Below are 18,619 nucleotides of genomic sequence, written 5' to 3' on the forward strand. Positions count from 1 at the left end.
GACATTATTTAGGAGGATAACTGTGACGATAACTTGGATAATTTAGCTAAAACTTTTTTATTAACTTTCTCATGCTAATCTTTCTCTAATAAAATTAAATGAATAATTAGTGAAAATGAACCTACCCTAAAATACTGGGCAAGTACCCACTCAAGATTTAGAGGTAATCGCGAAAAAATGGGGGATGGGCGCTTGTCTGGTCATCAATTTTACACATCAATCTACTGTGCATATTTTCTCAGATCTTTTGCAAATTTGGGAATGGGCACTTAGTGTGGAATGGGCGGATGCGAGGTATATTCTACGGTATGATTCCAATTAGAAACTTGCTGAGCATCGTTAAAAACCACTATATCAACAAAATTGAGAAAGACTCGAAGCGCATGGGAGGTGCAGGGATGCGTCTTGCACATGTAGCACTTGTGCTACAGGTACAAGGCTGGCAGTGCAAAAAAGCGAATGATAAGACAGATACACCGTGCGAGCACATAGTCAAAGTTGGTTGCATTTTTAGAACCCGGGAAAACGAAGCATGTGCACCAAATCTTTCTACAATTGACAGATTTAGTGGTTTTCGATGAGGCTTGGCAAGTTACTCTTTGGAACCATATAATTATTTCTACTAATTGAAAAGTTAATTTACCAATTTTAGTTACTTACACCTTGTTGTGACGATTAACTCCGTAAAATAACCAGCAGAGACCTCTGTAGCGTTAGCACTTTGTTTTTAATCTGTAAAGGCAAAAAAAAACAAAAAAACACCCTGTACATATATACCAAGGGCAAGAAAATGCATAAAGATGAAGACATACTCCCCTTGGTTTCGCCTGCAGAGACCTGCTTGTCTGGTGGGAAAGTGTGTGGCAACACTCTGGAAATGGCTGGGCCAATGCTGCAGTGTCAGAGTTCCTGTAGCATGCTCGCCTCAGATGGGTTGTTGCTTATTTTAGTTATTGGGATAACTTTTGTAATAAAATAAACCAGAAAAGCTCTATCGGTCTTTGGCAAGAGCGCCACTATGAATGGCTTTTAGTATTTCTCTCGAGTGATATTGTGTTTATTATGCATTCAATCTCGAGGCCATAATTTCATGTTAGAGCCGATGTAAACTTGCACATGATTGCACAAGTACAACTAGCTGTACCATACAGCTTACCGTAAAATCCCGAGAGATAGCCCACTTAAAATTGAGAGAAAATTGGGTGAAAATAAGGAGTGGGCTAACTTCGGTGTGTAATCGAGAAAAGTTGAAAAAATGCTATTTTTTGAGGGGCAATAAAGCAAAGATAAAGCTTCCCAGTCAGGGAAATTCGCTTATATCCCGCCATAGCTAACTAGACACATTTATGCCAAGGACATCATTGATCCGAACACTAGAATTACTAATAATGGGCTATCTTTCGGTGTTGAAAAAGAAAATAGAACATTGAGCCAAAAATAAGGGGTGGGTTACCTTTCGGGGGTGGGGCAATTTTCGGGATTTTATGGTAGTTCTTTGGGAATTCAACCCATACTTGTAATAGATGAAAAAGAGATATCTGATAAGGTCATAGGGGGTGGCAGGAAAAGCTTGAGAAAATTGAAGTTTAGCAAACCCGATGTTGGTCTAAGGTTGCTGAAATTCTAGAGCTTTCTCAAGTTGTCAGCTTTTCAATATGCAAGCATTCAGCCACACATAGGTGGAATGTGAGAGGCGTTTCCTGTTCCCACCTTGGAATGGACCAGCATTTTTAACCCGCACGTACAAGTGGTGGAAAGGCGACCATTTTTAGGAGGTTCCGGAACTGCGCAGCAGTGAGCTCAGGGCATCGGTGTGGCCCGAACGAATGGTTCCTGGGAGAATAATGTGCGGGAGACACCCAACACTTTGGCATGGTGTCGTATCTGCATCTTTTAGTTTCCGACACCCATTGTCGGGGTGGGAAAAGTCTGCTTCCTGCGGGTGGCAGTTTGGCAGTGGAGCTGTGCCACTTTCTTGGCATAGCGGGTGGCACCCTCGCAAGATGGGCGTTACAACAAAACCTGCGGACCGAGGCACATGTTGACTCAGACACGACGTCCAGCCTCCTCTAATCAGTCTATTTTGGATTCATTTTAGCGTCATTTCGGGACCATTCCTAATTCAATTGCTACTTTTCTGAAACCCCTCCACAATCTCAGTTTAGCTGTATTGAGACTATTTTTCTCGCGAGGAAGGCAGGCGGTGAATTGTTTGACCTTTTGAAGCGTCCGCACCTGCGAGTCGGACTCCCCGTTACCGCACAAATCGGCGGGCTGCCGAAATTGGTGACAGTTTTGTTTGGACGCCACCTTACGGCCGAAGCACGCCGGTAGTTCTCAAATGCTCGTTGTATGACAGTTTACGACGGAGCGTATATCTGCCAGAGGCTGCCAAACATGCTTTTCATTCGTCCAAATCTCGCCCAGGTAGGTCCAAGTGCTCACGCAATACAGAGAGGGAGCGACGCTGGACGCCAGTAGATTTCCAGATGACGCAATGTCCTTACCCGGAGCGTGATCGAGTCGAATTTGAAATGCAGCCTCTGCTTTGCCAGGAGGCCATAGGGAACTGGTGCTGGAATCGGTGTGTCACATGACATATAATCTGCCTCTACATTTAGCGGGGAAACTGAATTGATGTTTTGACCGCAAGACGTGAATTTTCCCGCTAAATTTAACGAGGAAACTGAATTGTTGTGTAGATCTTCTGTCGTCAATTTCACCAAGATGTATAGGTCATGCGATGCCACCTTCCCGCCAAACTTAGCGGGGAAACAGGATTGGTGTCTAAGTCACATGATGTCAATTTTGCTGCTAAATTTAGCAGGGAAACTGAGTTGGTCTGTATGTCTCGTGACGTTGGGTCACGTGACATCAATTTTCACGCTAAATTTAGCTGAGAAACTAAATTTGTGTGTAGGTCTCGTGATATCAACTTCCCCGCTTAGTGAGAAATGCAGGGACGGCCGGACAGACAGACAAAATTTTGGGATTAAAGGGTAGTGCTAAAAAGCATTTCATGTTTTGAAAAAGATACATTCAGACCGCTTGCTTTTTATTCAACACTTACTGGGAGAAGTTGATTTTTGCTTGCCTTTGCTAATGGAGTTGCGCGGTGCTAACGAAGACGCGGAGTATTAAATATGTCCTGCAAATTGCAAACCTTAGGGCAGCAGTTTTGTGGCCAAAGAAAACACACAATTGTACTTCGTGGTGCTGCAAGCAGTTTTGGGGGCAACCAGGCACGGAAAGGGACCGTTCCTAGGCCTAATCACTTGCGCAGACTACGGACCACGTTTGTTGACGTCAATATATTAGACGGACATCTCGTGGGGCTGGGTGTAGCCTCCAACCCAGCTTTGTTGGCCACACGCGTAACTTGTGTGGGAATGGTGCCTCGACGAGCGCGCCTGAAGCCATGCTGGCTCAGCTTGGCTCGATGTAACTTAGCTGCGCACTGTATTTGTTCTTTCTTTTTCTAAACATGGTAGGTAAAAGCAACGGAGTGTGCATGGGTGCCATTTAAGTTTGGTCGGTATAATTGTGAGGCTCTTTCATGCTCCGAGTGTTAGTAGACTTCTCGAGCGCGACAAATATCCTCGGAATTAACCGGTCCCTGAGGTTAACTCTAAATTTCCGCGTGTGTCTCCCTCATAGGCTGGTATGTGTCTTTGTCAGAACTGCACCCCTGCTTTAAACGAACAGAATAAAATGACCGAATTACTTAGAGTCGACGGTATGCACTCGATGCTCGAAGGCATTATACATTGTCAAAGTGTAACGGGTGTTGATGGTTGTTTTGAAAATTGTTAAATAATACTTAGGAAGAGGTCAGGGCCAGTGGTGGTAGTGATGAAACTGGGGAGGCGGTGCTAGGAAAGTGCGGTTAAGGACGTCGAGGGGGACCTTTGGCCGCCGCAGGAGTACGAAGACCTGACAGGGCGACTGAACGAGTTCCAGCTGCGGGAGCAGACGCTGCTGGAGCGGCTGTGTCAGCTGGACGGCAGCTGCTCCCCGGACCCCTGCGACACGGACTCGGAGGAGCCCTGCACCGCGCCGCTTCAGGGGCCCCGGGTACCCTCCACGGGTGAGACCTTCTCTGGCCATGGCAAAATCCCTGCAAACCTTTGTTCCTCCTTCGGGTCAGACTGGCACGGGTACGGGTACGAGCAAACCGGAGCCATTGCCTACTTTTTAAGGACAGCTAAACAGTCTGTCTCTCTTCTGCTTCTTGCCGGTGGCGTTGAGGAAAATCCAGGACCCAACTCTGTGACTCTGTATGAAATGCTCGGGTCTGTGCTATAGTCCGTTGCAACTCAAGAAGGCAGGGTCAGGGTAAGACAGGCCGGGGAGGAGGCAGCAGACGTAACGCTGAAGAAGAGAGAGGGAAACCTCCTCCTCCTCCAGCTTCTTGTCTGCTTCCTCCTCCCCCCGTCTTACCCTCACCCTGCCTTCTTGAGTTGCAACCGACTATAGTAGAGCAAAATTAAATCGCTCGTGTAATAAAATCAACGAGAAGCAGCCGGGCTCTGACTGAGCCTAGTGTCGATGGGATAAACAAAAAAATTGCAGAGTTTGACGAAAAAAAACTTTCAGCCTTTCCACTCTGGTGAAGAAGGGAGTCCAGCGAATCTGTACTATGGGGGGAGTGAAGTAATGGCCGGCCGCAAGTCGGCAAGCCAGAGTGGAAAGGCTGGAAAGGTTGCGCCACGTATGAGTGACGGCGACAAGCGGACAACCGGCAGCCACAACACTCTGGACAGCTACCACCATCTATGAGTGACGGCGGCAACCAGAATTTTGTGTCGACATTTCTTTGCGGGGCACACGTTCCTCGGGAAACTAGCCCTTAACCTTAACAGCTCCACTGTAAAATTTCATATTGTGCACGGAATGAACACTCCAGTCATACAGCTTGAAAGTACAGTTTCTAAGAATGTGCAAATAGTGGATTTTCAGTTCAATTACAAAGACGCATCATAACAATTACAAAATTATAGATTCAAGCCTAGAAAAACTAAGTTCATATAAATACCTACCAGGAGCTCACCTAAGTACAGGTACAGGTAGCAGAGCACGTTGGAGGGAGTACAGTTCACACTTTATATATATAATTTGAGCAAGGCTTGAACCTGGTGCAGTCGCAGTCGGATACCAGAGCCACTGAGCTGTGTTGCACAGTTGCTCTTGAAGGTAACCATTTTATTTGAATGCAAACGTCCTGGCAAGAGCGGAACGTTTTAAATAAGAATAATAAGTAAAAAAATAAAATAATCAAAAAACGAAAAATCCGGCACAACTGACACACGAGGTGTGTTTTGTGCATGACAGATTCAGTCTTTATCAGCTTGTATTATTTTTGATGCATGATCACTGTTCAAATATGGCCTATATATATATGCATACCTAATGATTTCAATGCTCATTGTTAGTGGCACACCAAGGACCTTTGTTTTTTTTGTTTTTTTTTTCTTGTCAACAGCATGCCATGGAATTCGTTTTTTTTTTTAATAATTGTTCTTGTTTTTCAGGGTTGCACCCATTACCGGCACAGGTAGCCTCATTGCTGCCACGTTGAAGCTTAACACTTACAGCCTTTTACAAAAGAAGGCTATAAACTTTGTTGACAATTTAGACCACACCGAGCATTTGAAAAATGCAAGTTATTAGTACCAATAGAACATGTCCTCTCACATAAATTGGTGATCATAATATTTGATAGGATCAAGCAAGATGAGACATATTTCTTTGATACTTATCTTCATAAACATGAGGAATACGATCTCAGGTGTACCAATTATACCAAACCGAACAGTAGAAATAACTATGGAACTCAAAAACTAGATTACCGAATTCCTGACCTATTAAATAAACACCCAAGCATTGTATGAATAGCACAGTGATGTAGAACAATCCACAACGTTTGGCAAAAAAGTCAAAGCACGTTTTTTTGAAGCTGATCGCCTACCTTAGATTGTTGTAAAAGAATGTGACTTTTCTGTGTGCTTATTGCGATATAGTGCCTTCAATGGTATATCTTCCTTTCATGGTGTTATGAAGTGTTGTGATATGTAATGTCAGACGTGTGTTGGATGGTATTGTTGATAATGACGATGTTAATGTCAATGAATGCAGTTTTCTCTTGTTTTTGTTTCAGGATTTTTTTGTGATCTTTGCGTCTATTTCTTGGTATTTATTGTGACGTATTGCTTATGTTTATATGAATGATTTTGACTGCTATAGGGAGAAGGGGGGGCTCCTTGTTTGTGAAGAGTCAACCCCCGAAGAAGAAACCAAATCGGTCTGGAAACGTAGGGACCCTGAATCTTTAGGGGTTGGTGATCATACCTTATTTTCATAGCTTAGACCCAACCAGATGGACTTGCGTCGAATATGTTTACGTTCAAGTGTTTAAGGGATCGTCCAGCAACGTACGTGGGCAAAACCTTTCAAGAGAGGATCTGCCAGCATTAGAAGGACGATCACGAGCGGTCACTGAACACTACGACGCCAAGGATTGACTCGAACATACCGACTGTCTTTGGAATCATTTGAACTATGCCAGAAAACATGGGTAGGCCCCTCGGCACCATTGGCCTACATCAACGGGCTTTGCAATATTAGCAAACCAGAGATTCCACAAGACTAGGCCTGGAAACATTCTAGGGCTTGATTGGATCCCCCGCTTTTTCATTATTCTTTCCCCGAGACAGATTTCTGTCTAATATTCGCGTTCAAGTTTTTTATCGGACTGAGTACAACTAAGGCTCAAAGGTGGCTTTCATTCGTACTATGGTTTAATAACAAACTCGAGTTGCACCATGTTTCACTCGACTTGTCCTTGCTTCTTTCAACATTCTTTGTACACTAGTCGGTGCCTCTAGTCTTCCCTGACCGTACCCTGGATTCGGTTCTCTGCTGGTGCTTTTGCGGTACCTCGAGCCTCAAGGGATTGTGTCGTGTCACGCCTAAACAGTCCAGAGAAACGTTGCTAGGGCATCTGCCACGCGATGGTTGCCATGGCTGTAGCCGTGGCTCGGCCGTGGTTGCTCGGTGCTCGAAGGGTGACCTCGCCCACCAGGGTTGCTCGAGGAACTCCCCGGGGTGCCGAGAGTAACTCTCGCGTGTGGGAGAACCCCTACAGCCTGTAGGATACGCACGCAAACGTTACCTGGAATGCTGGCTTTGTAACTGTTCAGTTACATGGAACGAGCGTCGGCGCATGACACGGGTCTGGTCACACTAGGGATGTCGGAGTCTCTCACTTTTATGCGGTCAGAAACTCGCGGCAGCTCCGGTGCTTTCTGAATTCCGAATATTTAGGCCATTAGCGAGGCTTCCATTGCACTAGCTGTGAGCACGAGCAAATGCTGTTCCTTTTGGGGCAGTGACTGGCGAGAAGGTGCCTTGACACGGCTCTCCCCGCAGGTGAGGCGAAGGAGGTGCCCAGGTCGCCCATGAAGTCGGTGGTCCGAGCTTTCCTGCCCAACCAGCAGAGGACCACGGTAAGGCTTTCTGGCGGCCAACTTCCTTTTGGGAGCAGTGGGTGAACCCATTGCCTTCCCCGAGAACCCAGAACACTCGTAGGGGCCCGTAAGCGGCTGTCGGCTCTCACTCGGCACTTTATTTTATGCCAAGTTTCACGAGTGACGAGAACTATCGCATTTCTTAAATAACTAGGCGAACATTTTTTCGGAACTGGTATTTCAAATTTGGGGTCAATCTATAATCGTAATGGTTGAGTCTTGGCCCTCTAGAGTGGAAAAAGATTTACGAGCAGACACGCATGCCGCACGCGGTACACGATTAGGAACTTGCACGTCACAAGGTAGGAAAAAGAGGTGACTCGACGCAGTCAGTTGATGCAACAAAAATAAGGTTGAGCTTGGCGTATGTTTCAGTAGACGGTGCTACGCAACATGGGGACAAAGATTAGAGGCTTTTGGTAGCCAGCAAATAGCACGGCCCTCTCTTTGGTCAGAATATAATTGCGCATGTTTGAAAGGATCTAAGGCAGTCCTTGTAAAAGCCCTCAGATCAATTTTGACCACCCGAAATATTGCGGATAATCTCGCAACCAGTTTCAGTGAGTAGTGCCGCGGGTACCCAGAGAGCTCATATAATATTGTGACATTCTAAAATTGACTAGTGGGACAACTTATGGCAACATAAATTTTATTTCGCTAACCACGACAGTGATTGAACTTTTGATATGCAAGGGGTCGCCGCCAATTCATTGATGATCTGGGTTTAAAGACTTGTTTATATTTGACATATTCATAGGCATATCAACCTATTTATTTCACTGTTGCAATAAAATGAATGGACTGAAACAATGCCTGACACACTAAGAGTTTCCTAAACTTTTCCCTTTTTTTCTTCCTGCTTGTTTTACTTACAATAATGTTTCAGCCCAATGGAGGAATACGCAGTAATAACTTCACCTTGGTTTGGCAAAGAAAATGGCAGAGTTGGTACAATGGTCTTTCTTGCACTCAAATCTTTCGGCTACTGTTTTTTGCAAGTCCAAAAATTTGAGCACTGTTTAGCAACTTTTGGCACAAGATGTAGTCTACAACTTGAGCAGCAGCGTGGTACGCAAAACACTTTTCACTCCTTGCGTATATAGCCCCCTTCCCAATGCACTTGGTTTCCTCAAAGAGAATCGCGATTAAATGTTGCAACTCGCTAGTGTCAAGCCTGGGGCACGTCCAAATTATTCTGAATTTGGGTGGCACGATTAAGCTGTGATATATGGACCACAATGGGGTTTACTATTCATACACTCGTGTTATGGCGAGTTCACTTTTCTACCAGTTCATCCTGGGTTAAACAAGAGTCCTAGGTTTTTAGAGCGCAGCTCTTAGGCACCTGTTTCCGGCTTGAGCGGCGTCGGCGTAACCGCGATCCCCCCCCTCCCCCCCCCCCCCCCCCCCCCCTGAGGACCTCGGGACGACCTCAGGAGGACCTCGGATTCCTTCGGGAGGACCTCGCGTACCCCCCCGAGGTCACATGACCCCCCCCCTCAGTACCCTTCCCTCCTCCTCCTCAAGAGCTGTGCTCTAATTTGGCATGACAGGGAGTTGTAAACGGCTTTCATTTTTTTCTGACGGGGTCTCGACACTTGTGGCTTTCAAGTTTGGTGAAATGTGCACTGGCGCTAGAAAAGCATACAAGCTGGGAGCACGGGCTGGCTCGTGCCTTTACTGCCCCGTCAGCTTAGAGCTTCCTGGGTCACTCTTGTTCGGATAACAACTGTTGTATCTGTTTTCATATGAAGTGGCAAAATATGACCTCACAATGGGTTAGACCAGGGGTGGCCAAACCGCGGCTCGCGAGCCGCATGCGGCTCCTTGTTGGTCCAAGTGCGGCTCGCGGATCCCTTGTAAGGGACACTTCCATCCCCCTTTTGCTTCTTCCGTGTTTCCCCAGGAAAAAAAAAAAGAAAGGATTTCAGAGTAAAGCACACTGCAGCTTGCAGTTTGACAGCCTTGTACCCCCATACCTACAGTAGTAGAGCCTTGTGCCCCCATACGTGCAGTCAGACTCTAAACAAAAGTGAAATTTGCCCCCCCCCCCCCCACGGCTCTTGCAGTTCCGTGGTTTTGTTTGCGGCTCTTAGGCTAGGCGAGCCTGGCCACCCCTGGGTTAGACCTTACTTTTGCGAGGTCCGTCTTCGTTTCCATGAGAAAAAATTGCGTCTGAGACGAGCTGGAACCAACAACTTTCCCAAGCGCACATTAACAAAACTTTCACAGCCCCCGGGAATAGAAGCCTTCTATGCCGTCAAACTGGTTTACTAGAATTAGTGGTTTGAGTTACTTTAAAATTACATTTAAAGACAAAAAAAAAAAAAAAAAATCTTGGCTTCTTGTGTTGTTTTATGTAATAAAATCAGCTGTTAGTAGTGCACTGCAATGTCTGATTCTTGTCTTTTTGTCCTTGTTTTTGAGCGCTAAAATATATTCCAAGTTCCAAAACCAACTAGCCCAACAATCTACCCTTCTTGAGCAACTTTTGCATATTAAGGCATTTTTTGGCAAATTTTAAGACCTTTTGAACTTTTGGGCTGAAACTTTTTCTGCAGACTATTTCAAACTTTTTGTGAGAATGCTTCATGTGGCACTAATTCTCTCGGCACAGCTCACGCAAAAGCACTTTGACGTGGCTAGCCTCCACTGATGCCGGGGTGCCCATTTTTTTTCTCCCACGAAAGCAAGGGTAAAAGGAAGCTTTTTCCAGCACTGTTTGTACAATCTACTGCAGGGTACAGATTGCCACCCATTGCAAAGAATCTTGCAACCTTGAAGCTGCAAAAAAATTATCTCGATTGCTGGCGCCTGGAAAGCCACTTCGCGGCTGCCGGGGTCGCTGGTCCGCCTGCCCGCCGATAACTTAAATTCAGTAACTGTAGGGGGAAAAAATATATATATTTTTTTTAATGTATTTTGGTTATCAGTTGTGAAAGGGGTTTTGATGCGTCTGCCAATTTCCAGTCAACTCGAAGACCATAAAAAAATCGGCGGAGTTTTTAGCGAATCTGCAAAATTGCAGACGTGTATCATAAAATATTTCGCATGGTCAAAATATTTTTTATATTTGCTTTACTTGCAGCTACCACATGATATACATGTCAAAAATTTATTAAAGAAATTGTTTAGATACTGGCTTGCAAACAGGCGGTCATTATCAAGAAAGCATAAATTTTTGACATTAATTAAAAAACAACTTTTTTCTCTTTGTCACCTGTTGTACTTTATATGCCATTTCTTTTTTAATATAATGTCAAGTAATTTTAAATTACCTCTATCTAGTAAACCAGTTTGTGTGCGTCATTGATTAAAGTATTGACGGTGTAGAAAGTCAAATTTTTCGTTCCTCAAATTTGCATCAAGACGCAATTGGGGAAAGTTGTTGTTTTTACCTCCTCTCAGATGCAGTTTTTTCTGTAGAAAACAATGAAGTATCTCGCAAAAGTAAGGTTCATCCCATTGTAGGGACATGTTTTGCTACCTGGGTCAAGAACAAATTATTTGTATGTTTGTTTAAGACATATTTTAATGATTTTTCCACCACCTTGACCTTACGTCATTTGTGGGGAAGATGAGGAGTGAGAGATGGCGAATACGATGAGGATGAAATGTTTAAAAATAGTGCCAGATACCGGCTTCTCGAATGAACTTAAGCAGAGAGTGCAGCACGATCTTCCTGTGCTGTATGTCGCCCCTGGTCGCGTCCACTCTACGAAAGTTTCGGGTCAATGACAAGCGGGGAGGTCGTATATGGTGGCCCGCCTTGGCCGTACAGTGGCTCTTCATTGCCAGAGAAGATGTGATATACCGTATTTACTCGCAGAATGAACGCACTTTTTTTTCCGAAAAATCGAGGCAAAGTTGGGGGGTGCGTTCATTATGCGAAGTAAAAGTTTTGTGTCTGTATTTACTCGCATAATGAACGGACCTTTTATCCTGAAAAATCGAACTTCTCATCTCTTTGCGCGCGGCGCCCGACCCGTAACCTAAGCTGTGCAAAAAAGAAATCCTCTTTGTTTTCTTTTTCTCTTAGTTCCTTGGGTTTTTTTTTTTTTTTTTGTCCGCCTTTCGCAAGCTGTTTTGTTTGCTTAGGCGAGGGCTCTCCGCTTATCTTTCTTATCTCCTTGCTCGCGGCGCGCGACGCACGACCCCCGTAACCAAACTGCGCTGTGTAAAAAAGAAGAAAAAAAACCTTTTTTTTATTTTTTCTCAGTTCAGTGTTTTTTTTTTTCTTTTTGCCGCCTTTCGCAATCTGTTTCGTTTGCTTAGAGGGCTTCTCCGCTCCTCTTTCTTACCTCATTGCGCGCGGCGCGCGACCCCCCCCCGTAACCAAACTGCGCTGTGCAAAAAAAAAAAAAAAAAGGAAACGTTCCTCTGGTTTTGTTTTCTTTTTGCCGCCTTTCGCAAGTTGTTTTGTTCGCTTAGAGCGCTTCTCCGCTTGTCTTTCTTACCTCCTGTCGCGCGGCGGCGCACGAACCCAAAATCCAAACAGCGCTGTGGAAAAAAAAAAAAAAAAAAAGCTCCTCTCCATGTTTTTCTTTTTTGCTTCCCTTGGATCTTTGCGAATTTTTTTAACGCCTTTTGCAAGGCGTTTTGTTCGCCCACGCTGCCCATGCATTCGCGACCTCGCTGCACCAGGATAAAAAAAGTGCGTTCATTTCGCGCGCGTGGGGGGGGGGGGGGGGTTCAAAATTTTGACGTCCGAGTTGGGGGTGCGTTTATTACGCGAGTGAAAAAAAAAGTCGAAATTTTGAGAGCCGACTTGGGGGGTGCGTTCATTACGCGAGTGCGTTCATTGTGCGAGTAAATACGGTAGTTGCTGGACTCTTGCTCCCGCATCGAGTGCAGTCAACGTCGATAACCGGCCCAGGTTCATCGGGGTGTCGGACTCGCCTGGCTCTGTCCAGCTTAGCCTGCAGGGCAGGCGTTACTGCCATGTTGGTGCGGATCCGGTGCAGGATAACGCAGTCGCTCCGGCTGTATTCGGCCGGTAGTTCGCCGTCCCGATCTTGAGGGACCAGATCTGTCAGTGTCTTGCGCCTCCTCGTCTTTTCCTGCGACAGGAACTCGTCAGGGTCGATGGGGAGGACATCATTTTCGCCTTCTTGACTTTGTTCCTGTTGCTCCTGGTCTGGCCTCGCAGGTGCAGCTTCAAGGGCCGTTCTGGCAGCATTGTCGGCCTCTTCGTTGTCATATATGCCGGAGTGTCCCGGCACCCATCCAATTCAAAGGACGCATCCTTCATCTGCAAATTGTTGGCCTAATTCTCGCAGCTGTCAAACAGTGTTGTTATAGGTGTCAACCTTTACGCATTCTGCGTGTGCCTCCCTACTGTCAGTGAATACCTACACGTGTTTGTAGAGGGCTTTTGTATTGTTGCAGTGTGTGGCCGCTTGTTTGGCTCCTGTCAGTATAGCTTGTAGCTCGGCTTCCTTGAGGCTACATTCACCCTTGAGTACTTGGCTGCATGTCATCTGGGAGTTTCACATGAATCATCCAATGGCTCCTTGTCCGTCTCCTCGCAGTGCAGCATCTGTGTATACGTACAGGTTGGTGGAATCTCTGCTGTACTCTCGAACAAAGTCGATGTAGTCCATGACTCTTTGGAACCGCCACTTTTCGTGGTCCTTCCCCATGTTGCGAGCCAGTGGGGCAAATGTAGTAAGCTGCATGGTTGTATCTTCGAGGCTTCGGTTTGGGAGCGTCGGAAGGTGATTCGTTGCGTAACCAATATGTTGCAGTAGGGCTCTTCCCGCTTCTGTGGTCTTGAGTCGGTCCAGTTGCGCGTCCTTGAGTGCGTCTGCCCGCTCCTTGAGAGTATTGAGCTTAAAGTGTATGTGCAGGTCTTTGATTTTTGCGAATCGTGGCAGTCCGCTAATTGCTCTCATAGCTTCCCTGTTGAGCCTTTCAAGTTTTAGGACTTGTGTTTGTGTAAGTCTATTGTAATTGTATGCATAGAGTGCTTTCAAAGTCAGAAGTGCCAGGGCTAGGGTACGTGTTACCCTTTCTGTGGCTCCCCATTTCTTCGTGGCCACTCTTCTGATCAAGTGCAGCGTGCTCTTCCAGGTTTTCTTTACCCTCTTCATCCAGGTATGGGGCCTTCCGTCTTGATCAAGGAATAGTCTGAGAATCCTCAAACTTTCAACTCTCTGTATCTCATCTCCCTTCATGTTTAGGCGTATGTTTGGTGTTTCTGTTTGAGATTGAATGCATCGGTTGCCCACCACTATGCATGAGGTCTTATTTGGTGCTGCAGACATGCCTATGGTATCCAGAAACTCTACGATGGTGTCCAGTGCCTCCTGTAGTACCGCTTCTTGTCTTTCGACCGTTCCGCCTTTGGTCCAGATTGTGATATCATCTGCATAGATAGTGAAGCAGAGGTCTTGGATCCGGGCCAGGCGAGGCAAGAGATCGGCCAGGACTAGGTTGAACAGCGTAGGTGAAAGGACTACGCCTTGAGGGACTCCGACCCTATTTGGTGTTTCTGGACCTGCGGTGTTTTCCACTTTGACTGTAAATTTCCGTCTCTCCAAGGAGGATTTGATGAAGTTGAGTAGTGCTCCTTGGATACCATGGGCGATGATTGACTTGTGTGGTACGGAGTCGAACGCTTTCTTGACGTCCACTGCTACAACGATGCGTGGATCAACTTGGGAAGGTGTTTCCAGCACATCTGTGTAGATCATCAAAAGACTATCCTGAGTCCCGAGGTGTCTTCGGAAGCCTGTTTGCATGTAGTGGAATGTGCCATTGTTCTCTAGAATGTGCTGAATTCTGTATAACGCCATTCTTCCTGTGAGCTGTGGCCAGGAACAGGAACGAAAAGCAGGGCAAGTTACGGGGGCACTCCGCGTTGCGTCTGCACACCGAACCGACGGCTTTTTCACCAAAAGGAGGAGATTATGGGCCTTTTCCGAGAGTATAAGGCGACAGCTTCAAGCATTTCCAGGCCCGCCCAATACCACCCTCTGCCTTGAGCTATCGGTACCGACACCCATCGGACTGCCGACGGCCCTTTGGCCATCGGTAGTCCGCCTTTGCATCGAGTTCTTCCAGCCCGCCCGTGACATTCAAATTAACGAGCTTTCGGCATAAATGTATCTCCGCGACGTCCTAATCCCGTTTTTGTTTTATCCTCGTTTACCAATTATCTTGGACGAATCTTTTTTTCTCGTAAGGACAATGGGAAAGGCGGTGACGTTTTGGGGTGCGCAGGTCCAGGTGCGGCCAGGCCAGACGGTGATGGAGGCACTGTCCAAGGCCATGAAGAGACGCAAGCTCACCACCGAGATGTGCGTCGTCTACAAGTGCAGCACCAGGTGAGCAACCTTTTACCTGTCGGCAGTTCCGCGTCGTTGCCCCGGGCCACTACAGTACGCGTCTTGGGCCGGTTTGTTTCCCGCCCGTCAAAAGTGGTCCCGGCGGTTGGTCGGAGGAGTTGTGGCCGAAACAGAGCGTCCCCGAACTCCCGGCCGCTGCAGCTTCCGTAGACGGTCGTGCCACAACCCGATGCCCATGTTGCGCTGCCTCCAAGACGGGCACAACCCGTTGTCGTCGCGCCTCGATCGAGAGACCACTTTTGAGGGTGCACTTGACGGTCGGCGATGCGTCGGGGACACCTGGCACCGCACGCTCCTCGCTGCATGCCTCCTCATCCTTGACGACGCGAGTCTGAGTGCATTTTTCTCGCATGCCTGTCTCTTGGCCTTTAGTGAACTCACTCGAAATAACATATTTTGTTTTGGAACACCCAGCCGGATTGAATGGCTGAGGCGTTTCCACGTAGCACCTATTGAGAGTACTACGTTAGTGCTCATACATTTTTCTTAGGCTTTTCATTTTAACACGAAAGGATTCGGTCATTTTTGGACAGTTGCCGTAAAGTGGATCTTTTTATATACATTAAAACAAAAGTTTGGGCTAGTTGGTTCCTTATCACGTTCAAAGCGCCGAAACCACGCGAGGACAGTAAGAAAGAGGACTTTCATCGCGAATGTACTCTGTCCACTTGCTCATTATCCTCGCATGGTTTGGGCACGTTGAGTGTAATAACAGTCCTCATCTACGTTGGATTTAGTCGCGACGTATGGACGGCGTAGCCATTGAGGTCGGGGATGTGCGCGCGCAAACGTAGCCGCAGTTGCGAGGAGGCTTGTTCCGTCGTGCAACCCTAGGTGGGACGAAGGTAGCAAAAACACCGACTGCACCTTGAGCAGGTTACGCTCGACGGAGACACCGAGTTCGATTTTGTTTGGGCTTGGTGCACGGCGTACGCGTGTCAGAGGTTTAAAAGCAGTTTAGTACACCAAGAAGGAACTGACGACTCGAGCGCCAGTCGTCTCGTAGCGTGGAAAGCCCTCAGGCACTCCGTGACCCGGGACTTGTGTGCAGGCTGGCGGTGGACTGGGGCGAGGACGTCACCAGCCTGGAGGACGACGAGATCCAGGTGGAGATCAAGGAGAAGTTTCCCGTCACCACCAGCATCTCGCACAACTTTGTAAGCACCTCCCTTCCTAGCAGTGTCTCCGAAACTGCGGCCAAGTCTTGCGCAGAGCGCGTTTTTGGGTCAGTAAATCTCGGAGCGATCGTCAATGTACTTGTACCATGGCCCCAAACAAAAGCGTTGTCGGTCGTCGACGCTGTCCCGCAACAGCCAGCTGCAGTGGCGTAGCCAGGAATTTTTTTCGGGAGTGTTTTTTTTTCAGCACTACAAAACACAAGTGCACCAAGAAGCATGCAAAGCAATCTCTCCCATGCGCTTTGGGCGTCTGTAAGAAACCAGAAAGAATGGCGTTACACAGAATTACACACTGCCTATGTAGCAATATGTAGCTCTTGTGGGCAGATGCCTCAATGATCGACTCCGTGAGCACGATTATTCCTTGAAGGCTACAGTGGGCAGACACCTCCCAATCCATTGTAAGGAGTGCACGTGCAGATCGGTATTCGGTGAGACATACATCTGTGAAGGAACAACGACAAATCGACCCACGAGGTACTGGAGGCCTTCCACATTCTCTGTGAAGACAGGAACTGTATTAGTGTAGATTCTGTGACGGTATCAAACAAGGAAAGAGAATTCCTTTAACGAACGATGAAGGCGTCACATGAGCCGGGATGAATGAGCCACTAAGGATCACAAGGCTGGTGGTGGATGCACTTGTCCAGGTACATCATTCTGTCTTTCTTTTCCTGTCAGTAAGCCTACAATTGTGAGTAGCATTTTTTTCTGTCCTATTTTTTCTCTCTCTACTTTGTGCTTCAAATACCTCAATATCTCCAGCGATATCTTTGTGGTCCCCGATTTGCCTGAAAATTCTCTAAACACGCCAACAAACATCGCTCAAATAATATCCCACAGGTAAAATTTTTTTTTTCTTTGTTTTGAAGTTGTTTAAGGGGGGACATGGGTCTTTGGAGCCAACAACTTCCTAAAACTGCATTCTTTTGAAAACGGTGATGGCAGTTGTTCAATCTACCAGGCTTCTAATTTCGTGGATGAATATATGAGCTATAAATCAGTTTATAATGTCTATGCGGGCTGAATGTGCATTAAAGTTGGCTCTAAAACATTGTTTTCACATAACACAATTTTTGGACTCGTTGAAAATTTGCAGGAGGGATATCTCAGTATCTACAGCAGTCAGAAATATAACCTTTCCTGAAATTTGTAGCTAAATGTGTGAAGCATACAATGTAGAGAGCAGATTTTTTAATATAAGTCTAGAAATTTTTTTATTTGATTTTTTGTTTTATTACTTGTTAGCCATGCATTGAGCACTGAACTTCAATATGTTGTAAAATCACTAATAATGGGTTTATCCTAAAAGTGTTTCCAACATTGTATCCTTTACACTTCGTAGTATCTGGCCATGTATTAAAGATTATATTTTGTTGAGCAGTTTTTCCCTATCATTCCTCCAAACAAAGGCAGGCAAGTTTTAATTATCTTCAGGACAATTCTACTGACTGAGGAAATAACCAGATATGGGAAATCAGCACAAAAAGATGAACAAGCTTGTGCAGTTTCATTGAGTTTGGTCGTAAAATAAGAAAAAAAGCTCCAAGACCAGTGTTTCCCCTTAATTTACTTACTTTTGGTCATCACCATGTTTTTCAAACTGAAAATGTTTACTGGCAACGACGAAAAAGTGACGCCATCACTGCAGGATTTCTTCCCAACTGGCTCTAAGCAGTTTCCTTCTGTCAAATGAATGCTTTGGAAGCTCACCCGAGTACTCGTGCACCGGCACAGAGCCAATGCTTGGCATAGTCTGTTTTTTAGACTGCTTGCTCGACTGGCAAGCCTGCCTGCCACTGGCGTCACGGCGCTGAAAAGGGCGGGTATATTTGAATGTTGGCTTTTGCATCATTCTCATTTGCTGATTTCACAATAACTATTCTGAATTCGGCGATACTAAATAGCATACCAGGAAGGGGCCGGCAATTCAGAAAATATGTTGGGGTAGCTCAAAAAATCGCCAAAGTACCCCTTTAAAGGAACACTGACACCCCCCAAAAAACTGTTTATTTTTACCAGGGATATTTATATGGTGTCACAAAAACTACCCAATCAATATTTTGCTACTGTGCCTTCATATTTTTAATAATAATAAAAAAAAAATGCAGCTGCTCGAAACCGACTTTGAAACTGGACTAGGGAGGAAGAAGAAATGTAGAGGAGGAGAGAGTTACTGGAAGTCACGTGACTACACTCGGACGCTTTTTCTTTTTTGTTTTTTTCTTTGTTTTACGGATTGTGCAGAGCAGACGAAAATTTCACACATTGCACAAAACACGGAAAAGTCAAGCACAGTTATGTGATTTGGCGCCAAGGGTTAGCCCCTTGGCGCCAAACTGCGCTGAGGGGCTAACCCTGATACATCCTGCTACATTTTGCCAAAATAAAAGTAATCTGCGCCAAGCCCGTGCCAAAGGACCAATTTCGGTCGCCTTTCAAAACTGAAACGAAACTGAGAACCATAATTGAGCATGGGTGAGCTAGGTGGCGCAAGCGGCCTCCCTACACAAAGTACCCTGCATCAATCGTCCATCCACTCCCCTTGCATGGTTTTTCCCGCCGT

The 18,619-nt window shown here is 46.2% G+C and overlaps 1 protein-coding gene across 4 annotated transcripts in view; it reads left to right on the top strand.

Moving 5' to 3' along the window:
• Positions 1-18,619, top strand: part of LOC8037688 (raf homolog serine/threonine-protein kinase Raf) — a 120,989-nt gene that overhangs the window by 60,208 nt on the left and 42,162 nt on the right. For all 4 annotated transcript variants that reach the window (XM_042292101.1, XM_029972489.4, XM_029972481.4 and 1 more), the window contains exons 3-6: positions 3,922-4,087; positions 7,429-7,505; positions 14,751-14,854; positions 15,927-16,032. In XM_042292101.1, coding sequence (XP_042148035.1) covers positions 3,922-4,087; positions 7,429-7,505; positions 14,751-14,854; positions 15,927-16,032 — 453 coding nt within the window. The remainder of the gene's footprint in view (positions 1-3,921; positions 4,088-7,428; positions 7,506-14,750; positions 14,855-15,926; positions 16,033-18,619) is intronic.

Source organism: Ixodes scapularis, unplaced genomic scaffold (assembly GCF_016920785.2).
Source record: "Ixodes scapularis isolate PalLabHiFi unplaced genomic scaffold, ASM1692078v2 PGA_scaffold2__306_contigs__length_199485367, whole genome shotgun sequence".
In the NCBI taxonomy this organism is placed as follows: Eukaryota; Metazoa; Arthropoda; class Arachnida; order Ixodida; family Ixodidae; genus Ixodes; species Ixodes scapularis.